Source organism: Pelecanus crispus, chromosome 2 (assembly GCF_030463565.1).
Source record: "Pelecanus crispus isolate bPelCri1 chromosome 2, bPelCri1.pri, whole genome shotgun sequence".
NCBI classification, from domain to species: domain Eukaryota; kingdom Metazoa; phylum Chordata; class Aves; order Pelecaniformes; family Pelecanidae; genus Pelecanus; species Pelecanus crispus.
Window position 1 is genome coordinate 120,159,870 of NC_134644.1, and position 20,258 is coordinate 120,180,127.

Below are 20,258 nucleotides of genomic sequence, written 5' to 3' on the forward strand. Positions count from 1 at the left end.
GAAAGAAAAAAGGAAAAAGAAAGAAAGAAAAAAGGAAAAAGAAAGAAGAAAAAAAACCACTCAGCTTTAAATATCTGCAAGAAAACTGGGCAAACTGTTTCATGAAAACAGCTTTTTAATCAAATATCCATTACATTTTTCTACTGCAGCTTTGTCTAGGCGGGGAAGATAGTTTGTACAAACACTCTGGCTTCCTCAATGTGTTAACTGAAATGAGAACTGTATCTGGGTTGATATTTTGGGCTGTTCTCTATATCTGGATGTTTTTCCTAACTATAGAATCCTTTTCTCTTTGGCACATACAGGGTTTACTCTCAAATCCATAATATGGTAATGGCACTTGGGTTGCATTTGTATTATTTCCTTTGGTTTTGCACGTGCAGGTAGCTTCCAGTACACAAACCAGCCAGTGGGTTTGTGGCACTCCCTGAGACTGCTTTGCCCCTGGTCTCTATGTGAACAGCTCAGCTTTCTTTTTCTGCAGCTGAAGTGTTTAAGAGGTGGTAGAGCTACTAAAAAGGTAGTATGCTGGTTTTCAGTGGTTGCTCACTTCACTGAGTGAGCAGAGCTCAAACTGGAAACTTCCTCCCTATCACATCATACAAATTGCAGGACTAGAGCAATGCATTCAGCATTCATCACGGTACACAGTGTTTGCATGTCTAAATAGGAAGTTCTGTGGTAAATTCATTGCAACCAGCTTTCACAACTTGGTCTATTGTATCTAAATAATTTTGAGAAGCTTTGGGATAAAAGGTATTGTACTTAGGTATGGGCTTACTGATAACAGAACTCAAGATTTTCAGAGTTGTGGTGCCCACAGCAACTATATCTCATCACTTGTATGGCACCTATAAACTATAGCACTACATTTAACAGTATGTCTACTATTTAATAAAACTACAATTGTTCAGCATGCCTGAATTATGGGCGCTGTATTAGCATTTTAACTCCCCTGACTTTTTCTCAGTTAAAGACACCAGCCTTAACATTATCCTAACATATTTTATTTAGTGCATTGAAGATTAATTCACTAATGTATTTTAACAAGAAAAAGCACAGATTTTTAACTAAAACATAATGAATAAAATATTAAACAGATTAAAGTGCATGTCCTCTGAGAATTCACAGATTCTCTACATACGCTGACTTAGATATCTAATCTGCCTGAAAACTGTATTAGTTTCCAGTAGTGTATTGGAAATACACTATTACAGGTTTTAAACTTCTGACTGAAGTCTGAGCATGTCATCAAAATGTCAGCAGAGCTTGATTTTAGTAAACGTGTGTTAACTTCTTTTTTGTACATGAGTGATTTGAAAAGTCAAGGTTTCACAGTTGACACGCAGGAGCAGTGGGTTCCAAAATGTATGTGTGGGGTCATATGAATATAGATTGCATTTTCACTGTTTGATGATGCTATAGGCCTAGAACCAATGAAGGAACAAGACCTGAAAAAAATATGCCATTGTTCAATAAGAAAACTGGACTTTTAAATATATTCCTGCATTAAGGAACTTATATTCTTGAAGCCCAGGCAAATATCAAGAAGAAAAAAAAAGAAAAAAAAGAAAAAAAAGGAAAGAAACAAACAAACAAACAGCAACAAACTTTGCATGCTGCTGGAAGATAAGAATTTAAAAGTTTCACAGAAGTAGAGTTACCAGAGTCATTAACTAAAGGATATTTAAAGAAAACATGGAAAATTACTTCAAAAACACACAAGGAAAGAACTGGTTAAATAAAACATGAGAAGGAAGTCTGAGTCCCAGGAAGGAAGAAGAAGAAATATTGGTAAAGATACAAACTAGAGTACACTTCCAGGATTAAATCTTGAGTTCTCTGAAGAAAATAAAAGAGCTCCAAGTGAGTTTATCAAGGCCAGACTTGACCAAGAGAGATCTGGAAGAAAGGAGAGAGCTTAGACTGAGCACAAGAGGAAAGACGGACTTCTCTGAGCCTGGAAGTTAAGGAAGGCCCTAAATCATGATGTCAGTAGCAGGAAAAGTAGAGTCAATGAAGGGAGAAAGTTGGCAAGGTCTTGAGTTTGAAATCAACAGGAAACAAAGCAATGGCATGGCTTATGAATAGTTTGGTTAATTAATTATAACTAGTAATAAGCTCATGAATGCTTATGACCATTAAATGTCTTTGTTTCTTTCTATAACACAGTGGGTTTGGATTGCCGTTTATAGCAGCATAGATTGATAAAATGCTGTAAAAATTTGACCTACATTGGCAGTAACATCTGAAAGGCCTCACAGCCTCTGGACTTAGGCTTATGTTTGTAGTGGGAATCAACAGCTAAGCTGTTAGCAAACAGTCCAATGTTTCAGTTTTGGTGGTCTAAACAAGCTGGCATGTAAATGCTCTGGCTGAAGTTTGGGAAGCAACAGATACACAAGATACTCAGCAGAAGTTAAATGTTTTTGAAGAACAAACTTTTCATAGAAAATAGACACTCGGTGATTATCCTCGTAGGTGCTAGTATTCATAAGCTGCAGGACAAATTTTAGGAACCCAGATTTGACACTCCTTGTTTAATATGGCTTGTAAGGGTTTCTGAGCATTGTAGCTATAGCTTGCTTTATAGAATTGATTCACTAATAATCAGAAAAGTAGCAAACTAAAAATTCACAACTACTTTTATATAAATCTAACTCGAAATATGTTTAACTCAAAAGCCCTTTTGCAGTTTCACCTTTACTATAAAAATGGGGTTTCTGCAAAATAACTTCAGGATAACTCCTTCAAGGACCTGCAGCAACACTGCATGTTGTTTCTACTGTTACAGGAAAGAGAAGGGTGTGGGTTTACAATGGTCAGAAGCCCGAAGAGCAGAGGAAGGGAGAGGATGGGTGGGCAAGAGCACCATGCCCTTGGACTGGCCTCTGCTATGTCCCAAAATCTTGTGAATGCACATTCCCAGTGTTCCAGATTTCCAATGCAAGGAATGAACGCACTTACTTCAGATCAAGAGAAATAATGCACATGATAATAATAAGAAAAAGGAGGAAATAAAGAGTTGTATGACTCAGACACTCAGGCTAACGTAATTCAAAAGGAGGATCCCTGCAAGCTGTCAGGTGTTCAGTCACACTAATTATGCTATAGAAGCATTAGTAGTATAATTCCACATTGCAAACCTGCTTTTGTGATGATTAATACATAGGTCCACTAATTTGAAATGTATCTTGAACCAAAATCATCCTGGTGAGTGTAGCTATACACACTCTGTTAGAAAAGATTGAGATACAGGGATGCATGTTTCATCTTCTGTGCCTCCCCAGAGGTATTCAATATGTTGAGCTGGACCAACAGCAACCCATGGTCAAATGGGATTGAAGGTGGGCCCTTGGCCATAAGAGTTTTTGTTATGGCGCTGTTGTGGCTTAATACTGTCAAATCTTGCTGTGCAATTACATCAGGGAAAAGTGTACTAATAGGAGAATTGTGTTTATCACTTTAGGTTCCTCAAGATGAATGGACTGGATACACTCCACGGGGGAAAGATGATGAGATTCCCTGCCGACGAATGCGTAGTGGCAGTTACATCAAAGCCATGGGGGATGATGACAGTGGAGACTCAGACACAAGTCCAAAGCCATCTCCAAAAATTGCTGCACGGAGAGAGAGCTATCTCAAGGCCACCCAGCCATCCCTTACAGAGCTCACCACCCTCAAGTAAGTCCATTTTTTACTACATGATATAGAGCTCTCCATTAAGACACACAGTTTCTGTTCCTATTTGTTTCTACTCTTTACTTCTGGGTGCCAGTTAAGGAAAGTATTTAAACAAGTATGTTCAGTCATGCTTATTTTTCATTGGTTTATTTCTGAACAAGAGTAGATTTGGGAATGTATTTCAATGTTATTCTGAAAAGAGTCCCTACTACCTGCGTTTTGAATTTGCAAAGTATTTCGACCTGTTAGTGTTAAGTGTGTATTCAGGTATGTACAGTAGGTCTGTTCTTTAAATACTTTGCTGAATTATAGCTTTGGCCTGTGAAAGCTTTGCATAATTGTGTATTTATACATACTCAACATGTGAAATCAGCCCTAAGCTAGTCTTTACAGCTCATCAGAGAGCATCTGACATTTAATTAAAAAGAACAATGACCATCTGAAAATAGACAAATCCATGGTTTCCACTCTTTAGTTCACTCAGAATCGCACCATATTTTGTGGAGAAATGTAAAAAAAACTGATTTTTTTTTAATTGTTTATGAAAGCCTTAGTCAGGAGGAATTATGATTTTATGGTTTTTTAATGTCACTTTGTGTTTTTCTTTTATTTGGACCTTTTAAAAGAGCCACCCAAATTCTCATGAAAATTGCACAAATGGACAGTTTTTGTATTAGTGTTTCATTTTAAATTACTCTAAAATGGAGAGGTCCCCTAAAGCAAGAAAATAAATTATATCCATAAAAGAAAATACTGTGGATTTAAATGAACAATTGTTTCTGTCTGTCTTCTGCAAAATTCATAGCTATAATAGTGAATCATAGTTCACTGAACCAAAAATAACCCAATTTTAGTATAACTTCCCTAAGGCTGTAGCTTTAAAATGGAAAAAAAAAGAGCTGTATCTCTTCTAGTATCCGTGATTAGTGACAAAAGACTCGTTCTGCATTTCCCTCATTAATTTCCTCTCCTTCCTTGTCCTCCTCTATCCCATTTTTTCCCAGAGACCTTATCTGAGAAATAGATTTTAGAGAAAAGCGTTTGATCCTTGTTAAGAATGTCATGCTCTTGACATCAGTGATGAATAGAACAGAAGACAAAAACATGCTTATTGCAGCTCCCCATAGCAGCCTGCCTGACTTTGTCTCAGGGGAAGCCAGGAATTGCTTCTGCTCTGTCTTTCCATTAGTGTCCAAAGGAGAAAGCAGTCTCATTTTCTGCAGAGTTTTTCATAAGCTAGCTGGTGCTTGTTCAAGGGATCCAGTGATACCTCTCATCATCCAGCAGACTTTACCACATCCTTTCCTGAGCTAAAACTCCTCCTCTGAGATCAGTTATTGTAACCTCTGCAATGTGAACATAAATGTTACATACCACCACAAACTCCATAAAGCCATGCTTTATGCATGGACACACTGTCAGGCACGGAGCTTATTCTTTTTGAGACTTTAGAAACATATGTTCCATAGTTCCGTAATATATATGTGAAGTACAATGAATCACAGTGAGTGTATTTGCTCTTGGTCATTTCTGTTCTCTGTAGGTATGAGATTTGCAAAAGAATGTGGAATTATTAAAAATAAAAAATCCTACGTGTCACTGTTCACCCATAGAGGATGTTAGATCAGAGGAGCTAGGCAGCAGAAGCTTTTGGGTTTAGCTTTGAAGTCATTGTAATTCAGCAAAGTGCTTGTACGAATACTTCATTTCACGTATGTTTTTTAAACCCTTCTTATTTGGGAAAGCTTTTAGGAATGTGCTTAATTTTAAGCTGCACTGTGTAAAATTCATATAAGTTTAGAAGCTATGCATATATAGGATGTAAATAACAGGGTAGAAGAAGGAAGGGGAAAATGGTAAATGGTAGTAAACCAAAAAAGGACAAAATCTAAAATAACTTTTCTTTTTCAATGACTTTTCAGCATAAATTGGAATGGAGTAGAATTATTTCTTTTAATCTATGGTAATACTTTATAGAAATATCTCTTCCTGGGAAACCTTTCCACTTTCAGAGGCAAATTGTATAATACATAATTATGCATTGCTTTTATTCCTTTCTGCTGAACATGATAATTTGGTAGGTTTTTTGTGAGAACTAGCCAAGTGCTTGCTCTGGGAATTGAATTCTTCTGCTAAGCTAGGACTTTTTTGCAGATTTGTTCATACTTTCTTAGTAGCATGACTTGACCTTGACCATGACATTGCATGTTCATCCCAGGGCTACCCTGATTACTCTGAGAGTTGTGATAGAGTTTTGCTGGCATGTCAGCCAGAGACTAAATTAGGGCCCCTAACTCACTGAATATAGGTCATGAAGCAATTGTGTAATGTGTGATAACAAGTTATTTCCTTGGCTTACTGTTGACTTGAGTTCAATTTGCACCTGAATAAGAGCTTTATGGAAATGAGCCAAAAGCCATGCTAGTCAGCAGGCAGCCTTTTACTGACACTAGTGGACTTTCTAGTTGACCTTGCAGGACATTATTAGCACCTTAAAGCTGAGTGGTATCTCACTCCTTTAACTATGTCTTTTCTGTCAGTGAAGAGCTAGGTATCTTATGAAAGCGATGTTTCTACAGTGGTAATTGTCAGGGATCTTCTTCGCTTCTTTGTGCTATTCTCTTTCTCTGTTTTCTGTATGCAGTCTCTAGTTGGCTTCACTTTCATCTTTGGCAGAGCAAACAACTTAAAAACATGTTCCCTTTTGCTTTCACTGTTGTTTTTGAAGGGTTTTTTCATCTTGTGGGACTTTCCTCTCTGAGTACTTTGTCTAATATTGGTCTCACAACCTGCACTGTTCCTCCCACCTACCTACCTACCATTGCTCATGCGCCTACTCTGCTAAGAAAGGGTTTTCATTGTTACCAATGTTTCTTTTTATATAAGGAATAACTTTTGAACAGCACAACTGTGTCATATCTCCTTTACGGAATACAAATTTATTTGCCTGGTTTTGCTGAGGTTTTTTTCTTGCTATACCTTACAATCTCCCTCCTACAATATTCCTCCCATGCCATGGTTTCCATGTGGTTACAGCACATGTGTCAAATGCTGTGGTACCATTCTGAATAAAGCACAGCTTGCTGTGATCTTGAAATGCACACCTCCGCTGCTACAGTCTCATTATCCTACCAGGAAGTAAGCAGCTTTTTCTCTCCCTTTGCTGGCAGTATCCTCTTGGTGTTTAATCTTTCACAGTCTAGATAAACTAATGCAGCTGAAAAAAAGTGACATTTTCTTGCCCATTCCTGAAAAGTGGCAAAAGTTTATCTTGCACTTGTAAGCAGATGGAAAATGGACTGGTTAGCTAACTTCTAAAGAAGGTGCAGGCAACAGATAATGACATTTCTGTTACAGCTGAGTTTGATTCAGGACATATTCCTTCACTATCTGTATGTACCCTGGTTGTGTTCAGCCTGGTTTTCATTGGGAAAAAAGCATGCAATTACATTGTCTGTCCACATGTCAGCCTGTCACCTCCACCTCCCAGTAATCTTGGAATCCATTGACCAACTTTAACCAAGTTTGCTAGAGAGACTGAAGTCTGAAAGATATGAGGTCCCAGCAAACTGTGGAGATCTGTAGCTGTATAAGCAGAGAAAGATCTGCAGCCATCCCGTACGATGCCTTGAAGGAGTACGGGCAAAGTAGCTGGTGAGTCAGCACAAGGTATAACTTGATGGCAGCACTTTCCCAGCCTAAAAGATGAGGAATATGGAAGGGACTGGAAAACTCTGTTGAGCACAAGAGGTCTAAGAGATGGATCCTGTTACCATAGTTTTTCTATTTCATTCTACCCCTTTCTCCTTCTCCACTGCACACACACTCACTGCTTAAAATATGGTTCAGATTCTGCTTCGTAACTCAATATTGCTGCAACTGTGGGAACTTCACCCGCTTGAGTCTTCTGCACTTTTTTTTTTTTTTTTTCTAAAATATTACAGTACTTAATGGTAATCCGTTTGTGGACATTTTGCATGGATTTTGGGTTATATACAGTTGCAGAATTGTTCCTTTGAACACATATTTGATCATACAAACTTTTTTTCTGAGATAAGTTGTACTCTCAGATCACCAGTGTATTGACAGGTGTAGTAGGAGGTTGTAGTGAGGTGGGTGTTGGTCTCTTCTCCCAGGTAGTTAGCAATAGGATGAGAGAAAATGGCCTTAACCTGCGCCAGGGGAGGTTTAGGTTGAATATTAGGAAAAATTTCTTCATGGAAAGGGTAGTCAAGCATTGGAACAGTCTTCCCAGAGAGGTGGTAGAGTCACCGTCCCTGTAAGTGTTCAAAAAATGGGTAGGCGTGGCACTCTGGGACATGGTTTAGTGAGCATGGTGCTGTTAGGTTGATGACACCAAGCTGAGTGGTGCCGTTGACACACCAGGAGGACGAGATGTCATCCAGAGGGACCTGGACAAGCTGGAGAGGTGGGCCTCTGTGAACCTCATGAGGTTCAACAAGGCCAAGTGCAAGGTCCTGAACCTGGGACGGGGCAACCCCCGGTATCAGTACAGGTTGGGGGATGAAGAGATTGAGAGTAGCCCTGCAGAGAAGGACTTGGGGGTACTGGTGGATGAAAAGCTGGACATGAGCCGGCAATGTGCACTTGCAGCCCAGAAAGCCAACCGTATCCTGGGCTGCATCAAAAGAAGCGTGGCCAGCAGGTCGAGGGAGGTGATTCTGCCCCTCTACTCTGCTCTGGTGAGACCTCACCTGGAGTACTGCGTCCAGCTCTGGGGCCCTCAGCACAAGAAGGACATGGACCTGCTAGAGCGGGTCCAGAGGAGGGCCACCAAAATGATCTGAGGGCTGGAAGACCTCTCCTATGAGGCCAGGCTGAGAGAGCTGGGGTTGTTCAGCCTAGAGAAGAGAAGGCTGCGAGGAGACCTTATTGCAACCTTCCAGTACTTAAAGGGGGCCTACCGGAAAGATGGGGAGAACCTTTTTAGCAAGGCCTGTTGTGACAGGACAAGGAATAATGGATTTAAACTAAAGAAGAATAGATTTAGACTAGACATTAGAAAGAAATTTTTTACAATGAGGGTGGTGAAGCACTGGCACAGGTTGCCCAGAGAGGTGGTAGAGGCCCCATCCCTGGCAACATTCAAGGTCAGGTTGGACGGGGCTCTGAGCAACCTGATCGAGTTAAAGCTGTCCCTGCTCACTGCAGGGGGGTTGGGCTAGATGACCTCTAAAGGTCCCTTCCAACCCAAAGCATTCTATGATTCTGTGATTCTATGATTCTGTGGTTGGACTGATGATCTTAGAGGTCCTTTCCAACCTTAATAATTCCTAGTTTTTACTTTCATTAAAAAATAATCCAGCCACCAAGCCAGGAAACATGAAATTATTACTCTCCCCTTAATTGGTTTAGTGGTGGACTTGGTAATGTTAGGTTAATGGTTGGTCTGGATGATCTTAAAGGTTTTTTCCAACCTAAACGATTCTATGATTCCATGACAATTTCAAAGATCTTGATACTTTGGAGGTGCATTTGTAGAACTCATGTAAAAAGGAGAGAAGGAAGAAGAGAAACTAGTTTTTTCTTAATGAATCTTTATTTTCAAGGTATTTTAATAGACACATCAAGTTTTTCCAGTCAGCTGTTACTTGGAGAAACACAATTATAAACACCACAAACAGTTTTTAATGGACACCAAGTTACACCGCTTCTGATGAAAATAGTATGTGAGCATACAAGCAAAAAGCATGAGGCTTTTCTCCTTTTTGTCCCACGGTAAAGAATTCATCTGTGTAACTTCCATCATAGCTTCATCTATTCCTGTGATTTACTGCATAGACGAGTGATACTTAGAATAAACCAACCGATTCCTAACTTTAGTTTATCAGAGACATTCCAAAAAGAATATCTCAAAATAGGTGCATGTTATTTGCGTACACCCAGGCTTACATTTTTATGTGCTAATACAAATAGCGTAAGTACTTTCTACTTGTATGTTTGTAGGAATCTGAAGATAAAATTGTTTTGAAAACCTCTGTGCCATTTTTCTTAATATCCTGTAAGATCACAGTAAACAATCAAGCTCAATTAAGAGGCAGAATCTGGTAACAAACTTAAAAACAGTGACAAAAGCAAGAAGAAAGAGGTAGATCTGATTTATACATCCTGAATTCCAACTTTCCATCACCTGTCTGAGAATTGATCAGATCAGTTCCTGCAGCACAGGCCTTCAAGCTGGGGTCAACCTATATTACAAATCAAAGCTTGACAGAGTTGCAGGACCAGCTCTGCTAGGATGACTTGCAAAAAAAATCCAACCACCCCATTGTTACATAGTATAAGATGTTTCAGATAGAAAATCTCTTGCAAAAGTCAAAGAAATTATGTTCAAAATAGTTTTAAAATCTGCAAAGCTCCCAAGTAATTTTGCCTCATGGTAGTTTGTGGTGATCAAGAGGAAGTTGATATGCACACATGGGCACATTCGTATAGACTGATGGGAACGTGAAGTGCATCATCTGCACTGAGTGAATTAATGGTGAAATTGCATGTCTGTTTTCAAACATGATGCTAGGACTGATGTGAATGAAAGGACGAGCAAAGGTCCAAAAGCTTTTTACACTAAAGACACAGCAAATTAAATGTCGCATGGCAAGGATGTTGTTATATGTTATGCGCAAAGCTGGAGGTCATTACAGCTTTGATTTTCCTATACTGATGCAACACGTGTTTGTGTACATAGATATCTTCATGACTTCTCAAACTGAAATATGGAGTTCTTAGAAAACTATGGAACAATATAAACTATGGAGATGCTTCTCCCACTTCCTCAGCTTTTCTAAAATGCTGCTGTTGGGAAGTGTCTGTACTGAGGAAATGAGAAGGGATGTAAGGATAATTGTAGCCTGACACACTGGCTAGGCTATTCTGGCATTTGAGCAAACTGAAGCTGATGTTCTTACACTGCACTCCACCATACAGCATAGCATACATCCTTAGGTGTGAAAACCATCTTTGTCTTAGGAATGAGGTCCTATTTACTTTAAGATGTTTCTATATTACTATAACATGCTCCAAAATATCCCCAGAAAAAGGTGTCATATAAACAAAAGCATACTTTTTTTACATGGAGGTGGTGTCGTCATTCTGCTAAAATTAATGAAAATGTTCCATTAACTTCACTGGCCCAGATCACAGACAGGGGGAAGGGAGAGGGGAAATATAAGGTGATGCAATACCTCATCCTTACGGTGAATATTTTTAGACACATGCAGGGAAGCTTGTTAATTTTCTTTCTTGTTGACTGACTTCCAATTAGGGAACAATGACTCTCCTAATTAGTACAAAAGGAATACGTCTGATTAATCTTTTATTAGTATTTTACAATATGTTTCCAGTACAGTGTGTTTCATTGTTTTGTGTTGCAGTCTCTTTCACTTTTGTCAAAGCTTTAGCTAGTGAAAGAATTGTTTCCATTTTCCTTGAGGTGTGTTTTATTTGTTTGCTTGAAGGGGGATTTTTTGGATTTCCCATGAAAGAGACTGGAGCATCTCCATGAGCTTTGGACATGCAGCCAAAGGAATAGTATTCTGGAACTGTTGTTGGCCTAGGTAGTAACTTTCCTATCCCACAGTCACAGATGCATGATACATTACCTAGCTTTTTATTCATATTATCGCAATCCCTTCTCTCTTCTCTCTGAAAGCTAGGGAGAAGCTGTTGGACAGGTTTCTCAATTTTCAGGCTCATGTGTCAGGTATGATTAAGTTCAGTGAATAATTTATAAGTCAGAAGCAAATTTGAAAGACAGACAATAAAAATATATTTATTTTAAGGTAGCAGGTGGGCCTCTGGAGCCAGCGGTTTCCTTATGGCAGCTGACATCAGTTTTGCATACATGATATTTAAGGAGCAGAGGATATTGGTTTAATGAAGGAACTTAGAGCTTGGAGCTGTTAATGAAAAGTTGCAACTTTCCACTGATGGATATTAGATTTAGATTGGATATTAGGAAAAATTTCTTCACGGAAAGGGTAGTCAAGCATTGGAACAGGCTGCCCAGAGGGGTGGTGGAGTCACCATCCCTGGAAGAGTTCAAAAAACGGGTAGATGTGGCACTTTGTGACATTGTTTAGTGGGCATGGGGGTTTTGGGTTGATGATTGGACTGATGATCTTAGAGGTCCTTTCCAATCTTAATGATTCCTAGTTTTTACTTTCATTATAAATGATCCAGCCACCAAGCCAGGAAGCATGGGGTTGCTACTCTACCCTTAGTTGGGTTAGTGGTGGACTTGGTCGTGTTAGGTTAATGGTTGGACTGGATGATCTTAAAGGTCTTTTCCAACCTAAATGCTTCTATGATTCTATGATTCTATATGTATATAGCATGTTCGGTCAGTTAATGCTTAATATCACTGACGGGCATGTGAGAAAGCCTGTGCCCCATGGCAGCTTCCATTCTGGGCTTTGTGTCTCCTCACACAAATGTATGTATGCCTTTACAGCACAGAAATGAACCCACTCATCTCACTGTACAATCCTCTGTGGAGACAGGGCATTCCTACAGTTCACTGCATAGTACCTGGGTAGGATGGGTACTCCTCCTCCTCTCTACTTCTGTGATCATCCTTACCAGTTTATCTTGCATTGAAATGGAGGTGCCCTCAGTCTCACTGCTAGCAGACATTTCTTATCCCATCATAAAACTTACCTTTATGTCAGTCCACACCCAGCTCCATAGGCCCTTATGCCCTGTTACGTCACTATTGTCACATTTGTATACGTAATGTTATTTCCTGTTTCTCTAAGATGAGAAGTCAGAATTTTGTTGTAATCTGTGACCTATACTACAGTTGTTCCCTCACTTGTACTTTTACCTTTACTTGCTGAAATTTGAGACATGAAACAGTTACAATTAACTTACATAAGAATAAACATCAGCCAAAAAAAAAAAGCTCCTTTAACTTTGCTGGTCAAAGTATGATCTTTTGGCAATACTGGAGCAAAGTTTTGGAAGTCAATAATTTGTTAAAGAAGAGCTGCAACCTCATTTAGATGATTGCGTTACTGGCAGAAATGAATCCTTGTCCTGTATCTATTTGTCTGGCTGAACTTTGCACAAGATTTAGCTTTATGTTAGACATAGCTACAGAGGAAAGTGAGGACTTCCAACTTTTTAGCTTCTCTCAGTTAAATCCTGTAAATGTTTATTCATTTTAGAGCAAATGATTTTGGTGAATTCAAGTCTATCCCATTGTCTGTTTTAAAAAGCAAGGTCTATCGCTCTATGGGTCAAATGGGCAATTCTAGGGCTTGCTTTAAGAAATGCAATTATAATCACTGAACCAAAATGTATTTTTTAGCCATCTCTTTCAGGGTATAGTTTTTACAGAGTCAGCTTGCATGTTTGTGTGCAAAACTGGTCTTGTTTATTTTTAGCTCTACTTCTGCCCACCTATTTAAAAGGCTGCCTCAGAAACTAAGTAAGTAATGTCCAGTGGGGACAGGAGAAGAAATACTGCCTTAGACTGCAAGGACATACATGAACTATGCGTTAGGAAAATTTTCCTAATGGTAATGATAGTTAAGTGCGGGAGTGGATTGCCAAGAGAAATCACTTCACTGGACATTTTCAAGAAAAGGGTAGAAAATGTCGTCAGGACAAATTTAAGTATTGCTGATCCTGCTTTAGGGTAGGAGGAGGGACCAAATGACTTCACGAAGACCCCTCCAGACCTATCTTTTATGAATCTCTGTCTGTCTTTCTCAGGCTATTGAATATACCCACTATCACTGTTCTTACTTCCTTTTCTTAACTTATTTTTTAAATATAAAAATAAAATTCTCAACAGGGCCAAATTATTCTGAAGGCCTGCTGTTGAATAGTAAATATAGACATCCCACCCACAGCAGTGCTGCACAATTCTTTCATGTATTTTAAATGTTATTTCATTGCTAGCATTTTGAAATTATGTTCCGACTGCTGCCAGCCATACCATGCTTGACTCGGTGTGTGATCTTGTACTATCTGGTTTAGTTTGCTAAGGGGAGTTTAGCTGATGTATTAAATCTGCCATGCAGAAAATTCACAGGCATAGAGAGAGATGTGCATTTGCACAAAATTCAGTCTGGAGTCCTCAATGTCCAACATAACAAGACAAGCAAACAGGCAACAATAATTAAGTTAATTATTCATAATAATTTTCTGTTCTGATCAGCTAGAAGTGCAATATTCTTTCGCTGTGAAATGCTGGAGCCCTTTTAGATTAAAAATGGAAAAAGTTAAAATAGTGTATTTTGCTTTAGTTTTAATGTGAAATTACAAGACAAACTGTTTCTGCAGACATGCTTTGGGATCTTCTGTTAATTTGCATCATGTTAGGGTGAGAGAGAGAGACATGAAAAGTGAGTAATTGTTCTGCCCTTGCAAATAAGATACTATTAATATCTAAGTCATGTTGATGCCCAGTCATTTGTTTCTTGTATTTTCTTGTGTTTGTATTACTGCTAAGATGGCATAACTTTCAACTTATTTTGGTAATTCTCTGCTGGCTTGGGTGCAGTATGGGGTGAAGGTTAGGGGCAGGGGGCAGCAAAGAAAGTGTATGGTCTCTGGTAGCCGAGGTGCTGAAGTAGGGCAGCATCAAATACCACTCTGCTCCCAGTGACACACATGAATGAAAGTTCATCTGAAGAGACTTGACTTTTTAAAATCTCCTCTCCTCCTAATGAAGTTATAAATCTTTCCAGGAGGGGAGAAATTAGGAAAAATCCTTAAAGACTTTCCTACATTGTGTCTGCTTTCTTATTCATTGTACACCACAAAGATAGAGAACTGTCACACAATTACTTCTTGTGTTATTTGCTGGTGTGAAAAAAAATATTTGTGTTGAAAGCACCTTTGCAGCAGCTACTGAGTTCCTGGGAGAGATTTCTGTGGCTGCATCTGGGGCTGAGTTGCACGGCAATTTCCCATTCCCCTCCAGAAGGGCTGTGCTACTGACCAGCTTGCACCCCAGCTGCCCAGCAGCTTTGCCTGCAGCAAGCCCAGGGACCACAGAAAGCACTAACTGGTTTTGTCATCCCCGAATGCCAGCAGCCACATCCAGAGCACCCAAATCCTTCCATTTATTTAAGTAATGTCGGGGTGGCAGCCATGCTTGGGTTGTGTCTGTGCAGCTCCACACTATGACAGTGATGTATCATGCTGAAGGCAAGCTCAGGAGCTTTCAGGACTAGTATATAAATATCTCCTGGTTCATATCTGACAATTGCTATTGCAAATCTCTGCTAAGCTTTCATTACTCTACACTTGAAAGGAAACCTTGAAAAACTTATTTTGGAAGGTAGTCCTCCTTGGGCTAGTCCTAAAAATCTTCACAGTTATTACTACTTTATCACACCAAAATAGGCATAATATAGACATTTATTAACACTCCCTCATGTAATAATCAATATTTATTACTGTCTGCATAACAAAAATCGGAAAATGTACTAGAATGCGAAATAATACAAGGTTATTTGTTTATTACTTTTACTCTTTGTTTTACAAAAATTAAAACTGCTACTTGGCTTTTATCACATTTAGCGAAATAATTTAGTTCTGAACTTTGCGTAAATCTCAAAACCAAGGATATATACATAATGCAGAAAGCTTACAACTGCTCTGGGTGAAATGGTGTCAATGACAACATCAACTGAGTCATGGCTTCATCTCATAATATTTATGTTTGTAGCAGTGATAGAAATAATATTTATAAAAGCTGGAATTTTGTGGCGGGGGGGGGGCAGTTTCTGGCCTTGAAAAGGTCTTTTTTCCTTATTCTAGTGGGACGTAGCCAACATGTCATTCCGCCAACCTTGTGAAGTTGTGGTCAAAGGTCTTAGAAATCTTAGAAGCATTGCCACTGTCTAGTCAATAGGGTCCAGTCTAAATTAGACATTTAGATTTCAGATTTCTGAAATCCAAATGAAATCCAGCCATGGATTTCAGACTGGTGCAGGATCTGTTGGACTCAGCTCAGTCGTGGGGCTGTAAGAGCTGTGAGACAACAGGGCTTTGGCAGAGACTCGTTGCTCAGACTTGTTTGACATGCTGGTGAGTCAGGCTGTGCCACTGCAGTTGTTCGGTCATTTACTGTTGGGTAGAATGTCATTTCTGGCAGAGCAGTAACTGTCTATTATTTCACACACACACACTTAAAGATCATTTGATTTGGGGCACAAATTAATTGCTGTTTACCTGTAATGAACAAATTTGAATTGAGAGGGCGTGGATGATGCCTTATTCAAATAAGATGTTAGACTGACAGTGGCTGGAATGAATGTCAGCACTACGTCACTATTTCTGTTGTCCCATTCTCTTTTCTCTCTCTTTTTCTTTTTTAAGTCATTCCTTAATATTGCTAAGTAATAATCCTCAGTACTTAGCTAAGCATCCTTTCTCCTTTAAAAGAGCCAAGATTTGCATGAATACCACATCTAGAGTCACTGTCCCTTCACACAGTGAAAGAACGACCTTCTGACTATCAACTATTTCTATATTTCCACCTCCCCAATGCTTATTTTATTTTCTTTTTTAATGAATTTCACACCTCTGAAAATAATGAGTGTGTAGCATTCTCTTCTGCTTTCATTTATTATAGCCCTGATCCTAACACACTGTCCTGCTAAGATTTTCATCAGTGGTGATTTCATTAGTTAATAATTAAATAAGTTTTCACCAGTCCTGTTACTAATATCATCCTTGTGAGTCTTTCACAGTTCTTTTATCCCACAGTTTCTAGTCTCGACTAGAGATGGTCTGTTGCTAGCCCTCCTGGATCCTTGTCTTTGCATCCTTTTCTCACCAGGGGGGTGTGCAGCTTGTGTTGGAAAATGGCTATGCTGTCCTTCATTTCGGGTGCTCCATTGCTGCCACCATACACGTGGTGGTTAGTTGCACTCAGTCACACCTCAGGTTATCCTTGGAGTGATTTTCTGGGCCAGTGGGTTTGCTGCCTGCTCCAGCTCTCCAGACCGAAGTTGCCAGGGTGGCTCATGACTGCAGCCTGGCAGCCAAGGTACCCTTGCCATCGACCAGCAGTCAGGCAGCCCTTGCACACTGATCCTTGTGCAAACGCACGTGAACACCAAGGAGGCTTTATCCTATCAGCAATAATTGTCCCTTCTCCAGAGAACTTAATCAGATTCGTTATATCTCTGTGATGACTGCGGTATCTGCCTGAGTGTTTTGCCTCTGGCAGAAGATTGACAAGCCCTTGTTTTCTATTGAAATTGCACGTTATGACTATATTTCCTTCCCTTGTTCTCGGAATCAGTATGTCCACATAATGGTAGCTTGTTATTTAATGTAACTAGTTCCCTTAAGGGCAGCAGCTCAAAGAATAATAAAATAATCCATTTGAAGTTCATACAAACAATGAATCACCTGAACAGCTGTCTCTTTAAAAACAGGGCTGTAGTTTGATGTTGATGTCGCAGAGATTCTTCATCTTTTGAATATGTTTTTACATTATGTGTTTGTTTTATGTACCTCCTTTAAATTATGTACATAATGGACAATAATAAATAATGCATAGAGGAAGAATCTTTATTTTTAAGGAATATTTTTAAAGAGGATGAAATAAAATTGACATGTAAAATAATACTTAAAACACTGATTTCAGAACTTCTTGATGCTTATTTGCAAGCCTGTTTTACAATATTTTCAACCATCAATATTTCAAAAAAATATAATCCCTTCTCATAAATAGAATATTTATATTTCTAGAGACAAGAAGTAAAATTAGTCTTTTTTGTAGCCAAAAACGGGTAAAAGCTTGCTTCTGAGTTGAATCTCATGGTTTTTATTGTACTATCTTATATTTCACAATTACTCCCTCAGTGTTTCTATCACGGGCAGCGCTGAAGCCAGCCAGAATGGGAAGGTTAGATCTGATCCAGGTTAGATCTGAGATGAATGTAAATCCGCTGCCCTGCTCCCTGGGCTACCCACTGCCCCCAGTACAGGCCTGAGGTACCCATTGGGAGGGCATCCCGCTCCATGGGGTGGTATGCACTGTACTCGAAATCAACACCGGCTTTTTTTGCCTAAGGCATGAGACTTAATAGGAGTAAGGCACAGAAAAATGACTGTCGACTGTTTCTCTGAAAGTCCTTGGGAATACTATGCAGCTGGGATCTGGGCCCTCAGTACTGGGTTCTGCAGTGGGTTGTTTACAAGTCTCAAGTGTAGAGTTTAAAATCTGAGCTATGGAGGTTTTTTCCTCCCCACTGACAAAGTACATGGAAAGTTTTAAATGTCAGCCTCCTACCCAACACAATGGGATGATAACCTCTGCCACGAATTAATCAAGATGCTTGTTAAAAACATTATCTTGCCACTGTTCTTCCAAGTTCTTTTGAATTCAGACAAATTTAACAGCTTTCTCTTCCATAAAATGATACGCTAAGGTTAATTACAGTTCAGGAGGACTCTAAGGTATGATTTGGCTGCTTGGTGTTTCTCAGGTCTAAAAAGAGCGTGAGGGGCGCACCTGGAACGAGCACCTCGCTTGCATCGTTCCCGTAGGGAAGGGGAGGATCAGTCGAGCGATTAAAATGAAGGGCTGAAATTGCCAAACTCTCAGGTGGGGTGCCCCTTTTTCTGCCAGAGGGGAGCAGGGAGCAGGGCTGGGGAAGGAGTGCTGGCCGCCCCGCCTCTGCTGCTCCCTGCCCGGCCTCTTCCCAGCTGCAGATTCTGATGTGCCTCCAGCTCTGGGTAAAAAGGGATAATAACACTCACCTCCTGCACATCGGGATGTCACGAGGATTGATTCATTAGTGCTAGTGCAGCAATTACAGAGCCTTCTAAAGAGGCTGCAGAAATGCTAATACAGTCATCATTAGTCATTGCCCCCTTGCTCTTAGCTCCTGTTTTGTACTCCTGAAGCGAGGCTTGCGGCAGCATTTCCGTGTGCTCACCGAGATGCCTGGGAAGAGCCGCACCATACTGCATGAGCAGTGAGGCACAGCATGGGGAAGAAGTTAAATCATCCTCGTAGTTCCCTGCCGGAGGAAGAGCTGCAGAGGCTGGCAAGACCTCAGCCAGGGATAAAAGGGTCCGTTCTTGTAGTTCCTCCTCAACTGTGCTTCCCACATGCATCCTGCTGCCAGGATGCTCTCTTCTCTCTTTCCACCTCCTGTACGTGTTTGCACTCCCCGTGATGTGTGAAAGCCTGAAGGGGAGCACGCTGCTCCTGGGAGTAACAGTAACTCATGTTGCATTTTGCTGTGTCTGTTGAAATTCATGGGTGCAATCTTCTCATAACTTGACACATCTCCCCCTCTCTTACCACCATGCAGCCCACACCCATTGCTAACATATGTCCCAGAGGTGGTTCAGATACTTTCACAGGGGTAAAATGATAGATAGGCGTGCTTCCCTTCAGCTAGTCCTACCTCTCCTCTCCCCTCTATGCCCTGCTTACATACACTAATGCATGGCTTCCTACTCACATCTCTATAAATTTTCTTTGTATTTGTTACCCTTCACACTATAGCAGAAGAGAATCTCAAAATGCTTTTTTTTTTCCCCATAGGGAAGGCCTTCAGAGCTAGGAAAAGATATTTTAATACATCTCAGAGCCTGAGCTGCCATGGTATGTGCTGCACAGAGAAGCAAGTACACCACACACACGCTGAAAATCACAGTCTGGTTGAGTGGAGGGGGTTCCCACTCTATGCTCTGTGCATGCCTATTCCTGGAAAACCTGTGAATTTTCTGATGAAAAGCCATTTGGAAGGCTGCAAGAAATGTTTGTCTCTGTTATTGTCTCCTTATTTCTCTTCTTTGGAGGGGGTAGACAGCAGCACACATGGTCCCATACTGATGGCAGCCTAATCGCCCACTAAGAGCAAGGCACTGCCAGGGACAGCAAAATGCACACGAGCTAGTGGAGGAGCAGTTTTCTACTTACATCCCAACATCTTAGTGCACTCACAACAGGGAAGATTATCCATGAGCTTTCTACAGTCTTCTTATGAGGAATATTGATCCATTTTCTTCTGCTGAGTTTAAGCTTGGTTTTTTCGTTTGGAAAGGCAGGACTGGGCCCGTTAACTTATGCAGAATTTGTCTAAGTTGAGGAAAAAAACATGACTCAAACTTTTCCATAGATAGACCTTCAGCAAACCTCTAAGATTTGACCTGCTAAACATCTAGCAATTACCTAATTAATTACTTGCTTATCTTTAGATGAAAACAACTTTTTAATTTTATTTAGCATTCTCCCGTTACTGAACACCTTCTCATTAGTGAGTAGTGAATATCTGTACACACAAAAACCTGCCTTCACATATCCAAATTGCTTCCTTCCTGCTCTAAATGGATATTTAGCATAGCTATCTGTAACGAAAGGAGCAAGAGTGGTAATATAGCCATTGAAAGTGTATTATTGTGTTGTGCTTTTCTTTGCTTTCAACTTTCAAATAGCTTTATTCGTAAAGAATGTGGAAGTAACATTTTTAGCAAGTTGCCAATTTCTGTATGGAAGAAAAATTCCTTTTTCAACCCCAGTGTTGACCTGCCCTTTCTAGTCACCAAGAAGAATACTTTCATTCATGAAA

At 39.9% G+C, this 20,258-nt stretch overlaps 1 protein-coding gene across 4 annotated transcripts in view; it reads left to right on the forward strand.

Annotated features, from left to right (window-relative positions):
- DLGAP1 (DLG associated protein 1) overlaps nucleotides 1-20,258 on the forward strand; it is a 151,931-nt gene that overhangs the window by 11,362 nt on the left and 120,311 nt on the right. For all 4 annotated transcript variants that reach the window (XM_075728316.1, XM_075728315.1, XM_075728318.1 and 1 more), the window contains exon 2: nucleotides 3,470-3,684. In XM_075728316.1, the coding sequence (XP_075584431.1) occupies nucleotides 3,470-3,684 (215 nt within the window). The remainder of the gene's footprint in view (nucleotides 1-3,469; nucleotides 3,685-20,258) is intronic.